We start from the raw sequence: 13,965 nt of genomic DNA on the forward strand, positions 1-13,965 counted from the left end.
CTTGCCCAATTCTTTTTCCCCTGGAAAAATACCATGGGATCACATTTATACTTTCATAGCACTACCTGGAAGATTTGCAATATACACCCCATGCAGAAATGGAAAAGGTATAAAAAAGGTTTTTGAGCTTGCTTTTTTTTCAGGGGAAAGGAGAGCAGGTTGGAAGTGGACATGGAAAAGGAAAGCTGGAGAGATGGTGTAACTTCTTTTGTTCTGGCTTAGTATCCTGCACCTTAACCAAATTGGTTCAGGATTTAACTCCCCTGTTCAACGAACCACACAGTTTTATTTTAAGTGGTGTTTTAATAATGGTTTTCTTGAACCAACCAAAACGAAAATCACATACCGTTGAAACTTTAGATATTTCAGCCCGAATATGTATGAGATCCTCTTGCAAAAGTCTCTGCTGGTAAGAAATCTTTTCTGCATGTTGTGGTTGGTCTTTGTACTGTTCCATCTGCCTGTGTAAAACCTCCAAAACAGACTCCAGCTGATCCTAATAAAGAAGATGGCAGTAAGCTTGAAATAGTTACATGTAATTTTATGGATCTACCTGCGAGAAAATAGAAGTTGTTGTTCACCTTCCCAGTCCTTCCTATGAGCCACTAGAGACTGGGATTGGCCTCCTGCTGTGCAGACTAAGATACAAACGAAAAAGTGCAAGAGCCTTAATTAGCTATTACAACCAAAATTATCCGATATTTTCAATTAAATCTTTCCATTAAGTAGCCAAAACTGCAGAAACACAAAGCAGTGAGAGGGGAATTTTGCTACTTACAAAACTGTAATTTGCAGTTGCAGAAAAATTCCAACTGACAGTCCTACCCCAGCACAGCATTAGCTGTTTATGTAAGGGTAGGTTCTCATTCATTGCTACAGTTAAATTAGCCATGGGAGGGACTGAAATAGTCTAAAACACTAAGTAGGCCCGATTCATTCAGTCAGGAGTCAACACCACCGAATCATTTTGCACAGTCCCTCTTCTGAAGGATCTACCTGGACAATACTTTCATTTCAGAATGGATTTTTTTCTGAACCACCTTGACAGCTATAACTAATAGGCAGTGAAGCAGATAAAGAAACATTCAGTCAAGGAAAGAGAAACCATTTTGTTACTGTTTACTATTTGAAATCTGACTTGAATGGGCACAGAGAAAAGGAGGCAGATTCCAACTACAAACTTGTCACAGAAGATACTCCAGTATTTCAGTCATAACCCTCAGAAATAAGTAGACAGCACTACATATAAACCAGGACAGGTTTCTTAAGTTACTACAAATTTGAATCTTTCTCCCTTCTCTCACTTCTTCTTCTGAAAAAAACCCAAATAAACAAAAAAAACCAAAAACCCACAAGAAACAAAAAAACCCACAAACTGCAAAAAGAAAGCAAACCAACAAACCACCACACAAGTTACAGTGAGCGTTCAATATAGTGGCATGCTGCTATTTATGCAAACACTGTTTATGCAGATGGGAAAAGCTGCAAAGGACACATGACACTGCCTCCAACCATACACGTATCGAGACAAAGCTAAACTACACAGAAAATTTGGAATAAATGCCATAAAATTAAGTATATGTGGCTTTAAAATGCTTATATTCAAATACTAGCATAAACCCAATACTTTTTCTTTATACACGTATCCAAAGAAAAGTGCTACAATGCAAGCAGCATCCAGTAATATGCCTTTTCCTTTGTAATTCCATATTTTATGATCAGATGAAAGTTGCTATTTTATTTTATAAAACTTTTTTTAATCTACTCACTTTATTTTCCTTAAGGGCTCTTATTTTGTCCTCCAAGTCCTGCAGAATTCTGTCCTGCTCACAGAAAATGCTTAGCTTGACCTGAAAATGAAATCATATAAATCCATAATGCTGGATTTCAAAAACCAAGCAGGAAAGTCTCCCCTTGCAATATTTTACCCCAAAGGGCATAATAATGTGAACACATAACAGTACAACATAAATATCCAGAACAATGCAAGAGGTTGGTACTTACATCAGTGTCACTTTCTGCAATCTTGACAGGTTTAGTACCTCGTTCTTTTAACGTGTCATGTCCTGTCACCTAAACGGAACACGGTGAAAAACCTGAGAAACCTGCTGCAAACTAAAACCTCAATACGCTTCAACAATGAGAAGTTTTGTTAAATATTCATAGTTATTAACAAAGATGAATAAAAAGTTGGATACAAGTATTTTCAAATATGGTTTTAGTCTGTAAAAACGTTATCAGAAAGGATTACTATATTAGGCTATTTAATAACTCTTACAGTAGCTTAAAACTCTGTACAAAACCACATAATCCCATTTGTCTCTGTTTACAAAGGTCCTGCTCCTGCAAAACCTAATAGTTTTAACAGTTTGGCTTTAATAGCTGACTTGAAGGCAAAGGACTTAAACAGTTCCTTTAAATGCGTGGTTGCATTAATTACAGACTAAAAATAAAACTTTCTGGCAACTACTTCACTCTACAAATGAGTCTCTTCCATAGCACAGGATTAATTTTATTAAAGACTATTGCTATAGTGAAATTAAATGTAATTAATCTATTTTGACATAGTTATAATATACCAAATCTCTCATTCCATATATCACTGGTTTCATATTCAATTTCTGGTGAGAAGATTATCTTCTCACATAATGCAGTTTTTAAGTCAGTACAAAATCTATACCATATTATACTTCCAACCTTCACAGCAATCTGAAAACGAAGGCACGTCTATCTCTGTGGAAATGTTTATTTCTACTATCTACATGGGACCTTTTTTGTAAATATATTAGTTAAAGAGAATGGCAGTATAATACAGCCCACTAATCATACAGTTTTAAAAAGCCTTAAAATGTAATGACCCAACATTACTAGGTTAGAACACTTCTAAAGATCCACTAAAGCAAATACAGTCTTACCAAAGAAATGCCTGGTGTTCAGTGTATGTATATACATACAGTATATTTCTATTTGTACAAAGGCAAGAGTTTATGAAGAAAAAAATCACCTAAATACTGTGTTTAATAATATAAGAGCAGAAGTTTTAATATAGAAGCAGAAGTTGTTGCCTTTTTTTGGTGCGGTAGAAGGAGCAGTTTTCACTTTTACTGATTGACAATTGTCAGATCTGAAGCTACATGGTTTACTTATTCACCTAACAGGCACCTATAGGATCATGTTGACCTTCTTAAAGCAATTAAATTTTACTGTAAGTGTAGATAAATCTTTGATGTAACCTCAGGTTACATGAAGTTAGCCATCTACACACAGTATTTTCAAATACCAAAGTAGGTTTAAAACAGAAGGGCAAGGTCATCATTTATGTTTACTGTCTTTTCTCCTCCAATGGCAGACTCCATTCAAAGACTTATCATGTTGTTGTGTGGTGAAATGTTACTTCTCCACCATGAAAATCAAAAGCATTTACTACCTCTCAAAACTTTCAATTCTTGGATATTTTTATTTTCAACAATGATGTGTTTTAGATCAGAAAAAGCCCTTTCTTTAAAAAGTTATTCATTATTTAAATGCTAAATTCTATGTATAAAAGTAACAAATAATTAAATACGTGTAAATACTAGCATGTCCAAATAATAATTTTGCATATTTAATTACCTGCAAGCTAAGAGAATGCGAAAGCCTTTTTCAAAGCAAGGAAATTAACATAAAAACCAGAGTCTACAGATCTGGGGATATTTTATATTACATAATTAGAACTGTAAATAATTTGTTAATTATTAAGCAGTGAACATGAGAACATAATTGAGACTCGGCATGCTTTCACATCTTCAAAATTACACATGGGAGTCACTACTTGACGCAATCATTCTCAAAACACAAAGAAATGAAACCAGACACTGAGGTCAGCCACAATTTTACAAACAAGACTCCAAAAGGAGGGGGTGAGAGGGGAGAAAAAAATAAACAACCAAGTAAAGATAAAAGAAAATCTCACAGAAAGCTTTATTGTTTACCGTAAGACATCTGTAAAAGCCAGACTATGTAAACATTGACTGCTATTTTATAAAGCAATGGGATGGGCACATTTCAGATGCAAGCAGTCTTACATGTATACTGGATAGTAACCCTTGTGCTGAGTTCTTTAGCACTTTGTATATCATGTTGATCAGAGGTCCATTATTTTCTATCTGTTTCAAACAAAAGTTTAGTAATAGCTTGTTACAGATGTAGAAATTAAGACCCCCAAACCTTACAACTTGAAACTCCACGAGCAACAGTAATCATGCTCTTATGTCACACCAGTCCTTGATGTTTACAGTCTGTATCATCTGCCATCACGGAAGTCATAACTGGGTATCTACCTATCTTGTTATATTGTGGGTAGATTGCTCATCAACCATAAGACTTTTTTACTTTTGCAAAACACACATACAATCACACAATACAAAACAAGATTTGCTCGGGCTTGCCCAATTGCAGTTTCAAGAGTGCTGGGAATTACACCAAGGTATTTTCTGTAATGTAATATGCAGTAACGCTTGCACCAAGAGCTCTACATTGATAATCTAGTTAAAACTTCATTGAAAAAAGCTATTTCAATCACATTTACACTTCCCCTCATAACAAACACCTGCCATGCATTATTTCCTTTACTATGTGAAACATAGCAACCTCCTTCAACTGCAAGAGAAACGAAGCAGCTTCAGACACTACAGTGTGAGTGCAGACAATCAAAGCAGAGGACTACTGCCAAACCACTGAAAAGGCCCCAGATTTGCTTCAACTGGTTGCACAATTTATACTTAGTGACACAAACTTTCCTATACTTCTTCACTCATATTTTGTATCATCTGCTTGGAAACGTTTATAAACTATTCAGAAGTGAGGCTGCCCATCCATCCCTCCTACAGCCTGCTTGAACATTCACAAAAAGGGAAGGTTCCTTCACCACTTGTGTTTTGTCTTATGTGCAAAGCCATCTTGGAAGCTTGTGGGTAAAATTGAGTTTTTCTTTCTTTTGCTCTTTTTCTCTGCTTTTCTACTACGGGGTCCCTTCACAACTGTGAAAATCTGTTTGCAGAAGAGGCATGGTTATGCTGTAGCATACAGAGAGACCATTTCTTTCATGCTCCACATACCTCTAGTTCAGAAGTGAAAAAAGAATACACAGTCAGTGCAACAATTTTCTGGGGGAAAAAAGTTCTTTATTTAAGGGCAATATTGTCAAAGGAAACCTCCACAATGTGTGGTATTTGGCAAGTTCAAAACCATCAATAATTGCTTGTCATAGTGTTAGTAAACAGCCATTAGACTATTTTTTTTTAATGTCAGGACTAGCTTGCATGCAGGAGAAAACTACTGAAGTGGATTTATATCTCTAGAGCATTTTTGTTTAATTTATATTTATAACACAATAATTTATTCCCCTCGTCCACCAAGCAGGTCACCTCTTCATAAGAGGAGATAAGATCAGTCAGGCAGGACCTGCCCTTCCTGAACCCCTGCTGACTGGGCCTGATCGCTTGGTTGTCCTGCATGTGCCGTGTGATGCACTCAGGATGATTTGTTCCATCACCTTCCCTGGCACCGAGGTCAGACTGACAGCTCTGTAGTTCCCCGGGTCTTCCTTCCAGCCCTTCTTGTAGATGGGCGTCACATTTGCGAGTCTCCAGTCGACTGGGACCTCCCCAGTCAGCCAGGACTGCTGATAAATGATGGAAAGTGGCTTTGCAAGCACTTCTGCCAGCTCCCTCAGGACCCTGGGGTGGATCCCATCTGGCCCCATAGACTTGTGTATGTCTGAGTGGTGCAGCACTCAAGAAGATTTAAAGGGAAAATGTTGGGTTAAAAGAACTTAGAGGAGTTGACCTCATATTGGTTCTAACGCTACAGAAGATTAACATTTGGAATCAGTTTTTATCTCATTTCAATAAAGCCACATAGTATCATTCATCTGGAGTACCAGTAACGCAAGTTCTTCCTACAAACTGAAGCACCTACATTTTCTGAGTTTGCATTTTAATTGTATAGTCACTACTATAAGGTATTCAGTATTCTAAGCACAGCAGTGATGGCAAAAGACAGTTTCCATCTCTGAAGAGAAGGTGATTTGAAAACCTGCAGGTACAAAGATGATACACAAATGACCATGGAGTTATAAAAAAATCATTGAAGAAAATCTTACCTTTAGGTCCAAATACTCTAAATCCTTTTTCAACTGGATATAAGTGTCATCCGCCTTCAGGTAAGTACATGTGGAGGGAAAAAAGCAATGTATTTGCATGTTGGAAACAATTTCAAAATATTTGGGTTGGTTATAGATAAGAAAATGGATGAAAGAGGAAACAAAATAACAGAGTAGGAAGTACACAAAAAAGCACATTTGCTCCACCAGCATATTGCTATTTACAGCTGAAAAATGGGCAAAACATTTCCCAAGAGTATTACTACCTCACGCCCACCCTCCAAACACAGATAAGAGTTTTCCACCTCTAATGAGACAGTCTAGTGGGGGGTGTTCCTACCAATGGCAGGGGGGTTGGAACTAGGGGATCTTTAAGGTCCCGTCCCACTCTCACCATTCTATGATTCAAGGCAACTATCTGAAACAACAGATTTTCAAAAGTTACTTTTTCAAGACCAATTTCTACTGACTGTCCCTTCGCTGGAAAAGTTATGGTGTTGCTCTCCAGCACAAGTGTCCCTTTGGCAGAAGGAGACATGTACCTAACTGAATGTCAGATGTAACTAGGAGCCATTACATCACAAATCATTAGGATGCTCTTGGTCACATTTCATGCACATTTTAAGATAAGAATTCCTTTATTCAGGAAAAGTATGAAATCAGTTTTGTGAATAAAATACTGAAAAATATCTCACTTATATGATTAGAAAATCCATTTTGCCATTTATGTAATAGCAATCAACTTGATCTTTATTATTCAGTGGCTCATCCGTAATTGTTATCAGCTTGATTTTATAGTTACATTCACCTAGCAACATCTTCATTAAGGTTGCTTCAAAAAAAGCATGCACAGAAGTCATAACAAAGCTATTTATCTTTTTTCTTCAAAAGAGGCATTTGCAACACGCAACAAAATAAAGCTTTAAACTGTTGCAAAAGTGCTTTGTAATCAGCCAAAATGCCCTCAAATTACTAGAATTTTTACTGCTGTTTTGATACGATTTTGTATCCTCGGTGCATTAAACTTCAGAATAAAGGAAAAAAACCAACTGTAACTTCTCTCAAGTTTTGAGCCAGTGACAATGTGTAGTTAAAAAGGAAAAGAAAGACTCTTTATGCCATAAAATCAACAGATCACATTTCTTTAGAGGTGTTCAACTACGATTCTTGTCTGATCAGCCTGTAAGTCCGGCTGAGAACTCGACTAGAAAGTCTGCCCATTTTTGGAGAAATCCCTGTTACTATAGCTCATCTTAGTGCAACTGTTCTGTAGGTGAGGTAAATTGGGAAATGAAACTTTTGCAAATTCAAAAACATTCTTTGCAATTTGGGCCAATATAAAGCCTTCACTAATCCCAAGAAGAGTCACCACATTTGGCTCCCAGATGGCTCCTTTTTTGAGGCTCTGATATGAGCCAAAGAGCTCTGTAAGTACATTTATCTCTGAGCTCACGTTTACAAGTTTAATACATCAGTGCAATTAACAGCACTGCTGATGATCCAAGATGCCCACTGAGCTTTTATGAACCAATGTTCACCTGCAGAACTGACACAGTTACAAGCTCATATGAACGTACAAAGTAGCTGATGCATTTCAATTTGCAGGTGACGCAGCATGTGGCACAGGGAGCCAACACCATCATGAAAGCAGCACAAAGAAATGGGTTTGCTTTAGAATGAACTTATCTCATGTTTTAACCCACATTTCTGAAGATGCAGCATTTTCAGAAATTGTATAAAAAGGAAGAACATGTAACACTTTGAAACATAGGCGCTGGTGCCTTCTAACTCAAAATGCTCATCTTTGATAGCAAATACAGTAGCAAAGAAAAACTGCAAATTACCTGGGATTGTAGAATACCAAAGAATAGGCAAGAAAGCACAGACTCAAGCATGCCACTAACGAAGCATTTGCAGAGTCACAAAATGTCATATGGCACAGATGAGCCAAGTAGCAGCTGACCTGATAGGTGGAATTAGTTGGCAAGTGCTGCAATAACTGTGCGATTGTATAATTTCGTATACTAGCCAACTTAGCCTGATGTCTCCTTAATCGAATGAGAAGCAATGTTAGCTCTTCAGGCTGCAGGTATTTAGACACATTGTAAAGAGGAAATTAGCAGTCTTCAGGGAGAGTAACTATAATTACATTTCTCACCTCAGTGCCCAGAAAGCAGTTATTTAACATGAGTAAGCAATTATTTCATTAAATCTGCATTTGGTCAAATAAACATAATAAAAGTTGAATCTTTTAATAACAGACAGCTCACCCTTGTTCATGTTGAGATAACAGCAAAATTCCTACAGGCTTTACTGGGAGCTGGTAAATACTAAGTTCTCATTCAAGTTGTTTATGTTTTAAGTAATAAAAATACAACTACTATAGAATGAGCAGGGTTTTTTTTTCAACCTGACTACAATACTACGGTGACACAAAAAGGTGACAACTGCTCTCTCAACTTACCGACTTGCCATGCAAACTGGGGGCGCTCACAGTATGAGTCATGTAGCCCATGGCAGGCATAGAGCGTCGATCGATATGAGTTGAGCTCTGTAAGAAGCCACAGCCAGAACTGTAAGGATTGTCTCAAGTGAGAGGTATGTTGTACTTCAGAGAAAATTTAGAAGATATGCACCTCTGTCACAGATTTTCTGTTTGAATTAACGGCATGCTTAGATCAAGGTAACACTCATTGGAAAGCCAGATCTGTTGATGATTAAGTAAAAGTTATGAATGAAAACAAACACAAATTTAGCACCTATGGTGCTGGGCAGATCAGTGAATTCTGGCAGCACAAGGTGCTTCAGCAGAACATGCAAGTGGGTTCCCTCCCACCTAATGTCTCCCAGAGCAAGGCTGGCTGGCTTGCACGCCATACAGTGACAACTGTGAATGCCTTCTTTTGGCTACGAAACACTAAGCTACTGATGTGAGCCACACCTTGTGGCAATGGGTTCCATTAATACCAGGTTTTATTAAATAATCTTATTTGATCTGCCAGCTGAAAGACTAACTACACTAGCAAAACACGTTGAGACGGCAGACGTGGCAAACAGGGAAGTCTGTATGCGTAAATAAATAAACAAGGAAGAGTTTGTCCTGCCAAGTTTTACATTCCTGCCTACCTACTCTATCCATTAAAATACAACTTGTATATTTTATACATATAAACATATGCCTCTCAGTTTTTGAAGAAAAAGATTCCAAACAAATATGATGTACCACCAATTCTCCTTTCCAAATCAACAAAAACAAACAGATATGAAATGATGACAAAGATGAGTTTTAGGAGAAAATTACTAATTGTATTAAATTTTATAACTTGCACAATCTTTCATGCACAAGTATGGATGCAATGAAAATTATTTAATTAAATTATCACTGTATGACACTACACATAGAATACTTTGGAAATAGTTGTACTGTATACAAACCTTTACAGCATGATTTCGTATCTTCTTGGGTGATCCAGCAAAAGGAACATCTACTGTCTGTCTCTCATCAGAAGGTTTAACTGTAAGCCTTTCTGCAGGAGTATGTGGTCTTCTTGGGGGAAAGCCTTTTGGAGGTCCAGGTGGAGGAATATCAGATGGAGACGGTGGAACAGATATTGATCGTGGAACATCTAAGGAGCTTTTTGACTTGCCACAATCAATAAAGTCTGAAGAACCTACATAAAGTGGGGCAGTGGGGCTGCCATGTTTAAATTGCTGTCTCTGCTGCCACTCATACAGCTGCCAAACAGTTCCGTTCTTATTTGCTTTTCTTTCCTCCTGGGACATCTTCAAGTGGCTAACGCGATCTTGTGCATACTTGTAGTCACTTGGCAAATTGCGGTTTAGTGGTGGTGAGCTCCCTGAAGGCTGCCTGGTATTCTTTGGTAAAGTGTGATAGTTTTCAGGAAAAGGTGGATTGAGACCCTGATGTGTAAGAGTCTGATCAGAAGTGAAGCTGTGAAGGAGGGGGGGAAAAAAAAGGTAAATTTTAGCATACATTGATGAGTAGTATTGACTGATGATAAAAAAACCCAGCACTCTAATGACATTAGCAAAGGAGCTACAAGACACAACATACAACAGAAATTTTAAAAGAATTTACAGAGATATTAATGAAGTAATAGTAATGAAATCTACCCTGCACAAAAACATTACACTGTAGTCGTGCCAAGATGCAAACAGTGTAAATACAGGCTCTTAATTTAGTGTCTAACCTAGAATGATCTACTCGAACTAAACGTAAGGCACTGCTGCATTATGGACTTAGACCAAAAAGAAAGTCAAGAACATGAACAAAGGAATTGTTGTTATGTTTAAAAAGCAAATCTGTGAAAATATTTTTCACAGAAAGCCTGCTCACCATGAGGTGGTGCAGTTTATGAACAATAAATGCATTGTCATTATAAAATATTACCTGAAAGTGCAAGAAGAAATCTCATCAATCACAGAATAAGTATCTCAGACAATTTTTGTTCATGTGAATGAAGCAAAAAAAAAAAAAAAAAAAAAAAAGAAAAAGTAAGAAATTGCTCTAAGTCCTCAGGTCTTGATAATTTACTTTCATCTGACCTAATGCTACTGCTTCTACTGTTTTAAGCAACACAAGGCTTTTTGTGACAAAACTCACTGACAAACCAGAACATGAAAAGAGACATTACACTATGACTTTAATACTGCATCCATAATACACTTAAACTGTAGAAATTAAACCTTTTAGTAGATAGAGAGTTAAGACAGAATTGGCAAAAGCTTTGACAAGGTGTAGTTAATTCCCTCTCCTACTCTGAAGTCAAAAGCATAAGAACCTGCTTGTCTAATCCCTGATTCATCAGTTAAACATCTGGGGGTTTTGTACTTGCAGCCATTTGCCCATTGATTCAGGATCTCTAAACAGGAACCCATTCTGTTAGACTTGTCACAGAGCAAATGTACAAAAAAAAACCCCAACAAAAAACCAAACCCACAAATTAAGAAACTCAGAGCACATTCATCACTCGACAGGTTCCACTCCTCGCATGTGAAGGAGACCTGCTGGTGTAAAAACTGCAGGAATTCCACATGAAAGGAAGGACACGATGGAAAGGAACATCTCTCTTCAGCATTCAAGAGTAACAGAAGCAACGGGAAGCACAGAAGTGCCTGAAGCAACAGAAGCACCACCAGTAAGTGGTGCTCAGTAGTTGCCTCCATCTATTTCTATTTGCAAGATTTGGCACTGTTGGGCTGCTCTTGAGAGGATCAGAAAGCAGAATAACTGCCATGCACTGCATGGAGGATGACAAATTCATAAAAGCTCTGCTCTCTCATATCACAGCACCCTCACCTTACCTGAAATTTCACAATAAACGTTAAAGCAGGCAGGTAGCATGAACAGCAGCAACTCAAAGATCAGCATTTAGTGGCCAAGTAACCTCTTTTATTTGTCTAGCTCTTTACATCATGTGTACTCTGTACGTTCTGTACTGCACTGTCAATTCTTCCCACATAAAAATCAAAGCAGTTGGTAAAAATGTGTTTTGTCTAGATAGGGACGAGAACCGAGAAGGTTTGGAGCATGTAATGCTTCAACAGGACATTTGAGACAGGCATGAAGCTAGTACTGATCTTTTTGTGACCCTATGAGTTGTGGGAGAGTGGGAAAGGGGGTGGAAATCACACGTCTCAAAAAGGACGTGTTTGTCTAAGAGGAACTGAAACCTGTTCAAATGAAAGCAGTACTTTGAGTACCTAGGAAGTGCCAGCTTCACACAATACATCAGCCTGGTAGAAAAAACAACAAAGGGAAAGTTATAGTCAAAGCTGAACTTCAGAGGCAACTACCTACCTACAGACAGGTTCCAGTTTCTCAGTATATGGAATAGGGAGAAACCTCCAGCTAAGATAACAGGCTGTGAGCAGGTGCCATTTCTGCCACACAAGGTGTCAGACCCTTAAAAATAATTATATAAAAACAGGCCCTAAGATGACATATCGATTTCTGTAACAGGGAAGGAACAATGTCCTGAGTGATTCTAATTGATCCGCAATGGAGTGAAAACTGAAGAAAAAAACAAAAGGCCCGATGCCATACTCTATGATTATTTGCCATTAATACCATCCCAGATCAGCAATGAGAAGCAACCACACAAAAGATACTGTACAAAGAGAAGACAAATGTTCACAAGTAAACAAATACAATAACTGGAAACTCTTATGGGATTCATGAGAGCACGTAGAAGCTAACTAAGACAGGTAATATGTCTTCCTTAAGCAAATCAGCAAGGAATGGAAAGTTCTACATAACAAGAAATACTCAACGCTGTATTTGCAAGGAAGGAAATTTCCTCAATATGACTGCATTTAGTTGGGAAATATTAAGCTTATATTTATCAGATTTATATATATTTTTAAAGTCTAAATAAACTGTTCGAAATACGAGAGTCTTTATAATTATGCATACACTATATCTATCCAGGCACTGGTATCAGATGAAAACCCAGTAGTTTCTGGACAGCTGCTGTTGGATGCTTCTGACCTTTAACTACTTTAAAGAAAAAAAATCTCCTGAAGGCCTCCTTTCAAACCTCCTACCAGTTCTCTAGATCTCTCTCCAAGGCTATCATGAACCTTATTAAACCAGGTATTCCCCTTTGCTGAGAACATAGGAGGGTTACATGACAACATTGGACACAACTGTAGTGAAGCTATCAGGTCACTGTCAGAGAAAGGAATCTCCACGTTGACAGCTAACATTCACTAGTTAGCAAACAGTTCTGAGTGCTTTATTAATAGGGAGAGTAAAATATCTATTTGAGAGAGCCAAATAGCTATATAAAAGGTGAAATCCCTGCAAATAATTATACAAATACCTGCTGAATGTGTGTGAAGACTCAAGAAAGAGTTCTTTCTTGTCATAATCAGCTTGCTGGCAAACATTGCAATTTTATACACCTGAGCCAGGAAACAAAACTGTACTCATCCTGTGTTCAAGCATTATAAAGGCTTCTAAATCCTCAGAGGTTCTTTACTTGTAACATTTCAGGTGGAATAGCAGTAAACACAGAACACTAGGAAATTGTGCTCATACAATTGTCCACTCATCCTTACTAAAATCAAAATGAAATATCAATTCAATTATCATCTCCACTTCAGGTTTCTACATCCCAAAATCAAGACACATGCTACTTTTATCCATCAGGTAAGTGCACTGCAACAACCTCAGCAGGTCGAGAAAAGGTGCCATTAAAATCAATCCATTAATCTTTGGAAAGGTGATGTACAATTTATTCAGAATGCAGACAGTATAATGACATTTGTCAAGAAAAGAAAAATAAAATACGGTTAAGTGAGCTAAAACAGAACATAAAGAAAGGTAAGGAGAAAATGTATATATATAGTTAGATTTTGGTTACATCACCATGGTTAACTCTTGTAGAGTTTCACTGACTACTCAACAGCTCCAGCTGAGGTAGCTGGGTTCATCTGGAAGCAATGCTGGCACCTGCAATAGCACTACCTCAACACTACACCTAATGCACACTAAAGTCGTTTTACTTGAAAGATTAATTAGGAAGTAAGCAGTACTTATTTAGCTATCAGTCAAGCCCATTCATTGCCTATACTTTTGATTTGAAAAACACCAACAGAAGTTTTCTTAAGCACTGGCTAATTAGTTCAATAGTTTTCTGTATTATTTTAGACTAATACATCTCTGCATGCAAGAAGAACTAACCGTACCGAGTATGTTTTTTACCTTAAAGTCATATTCTCATGGGAAACACTGACTGACACCTAAGCAAGAAAGATGCAAGTAAACTGACTCTAGCAGTCTAGAAATGCGTCCAATA

At 37.5% G+C, this 13,965-nt stretch overlaps 1 protein-coding gene across 1 annotated transcript in view; it reads right to left on the minus strand.

The window, feature by feature from the left end:
* Window positions 1-346: 346 nt before the first annotated feature.
* LOC104543887 (pleckstrin homology domain-containing family A member 7-like) overlaps window positions 347-13,965 on the minus strand; it is a gene marked incomplete at its 3' end in the record, with an annotated part of 62,123 nt that continues 48,504 nt past the window's right edge. The window contains exons 9-14 of the mRNA XM_010188607.1: window positions 9,578-10,094; window positions 8,607-8,693; window positions 6,143-6,196; window positions 2,005-2,073; window positions 1,770-1,850; window positions 347-496 (exon numbers count right to left, since the gene is read on the minus strand). Of these exons, the coding sequence (XP_010186909.1) occupies window positions 347-496; window positions 1,770-1,850; window positions 2,005-2,073; window positions 6,143-6,196; window positions 8,607-8,693; window positions 9,578-10,094 (958 nt within the window). The remainder of the gene's footprint in view (window positions 497-1,769; window positions 1,851-2,004; window positions 2,074-6,142; window positions 6,197-8,606; window positions 8,694-9,577; window positions 10,095-13,965) is intronic.

The sequence above is a fragment of the Mesitornis unicolor genome, unplaced genomic scaffold (assembly GCF_000695765.1).
Source record: "Mesitornis unicolor isolate BGI_N332 unplaced genomic scaffold, ASM69576v1 scaffold1920, whole genome shotgun sequence".
Taxonomy (NCBI): domain Eukaryota; kingdom Metazoa; phylum Chordata; class Aves; order Mesitornithiformes; family Mesitornithidae; genus Mesitornis; species Mesitornis unicolor.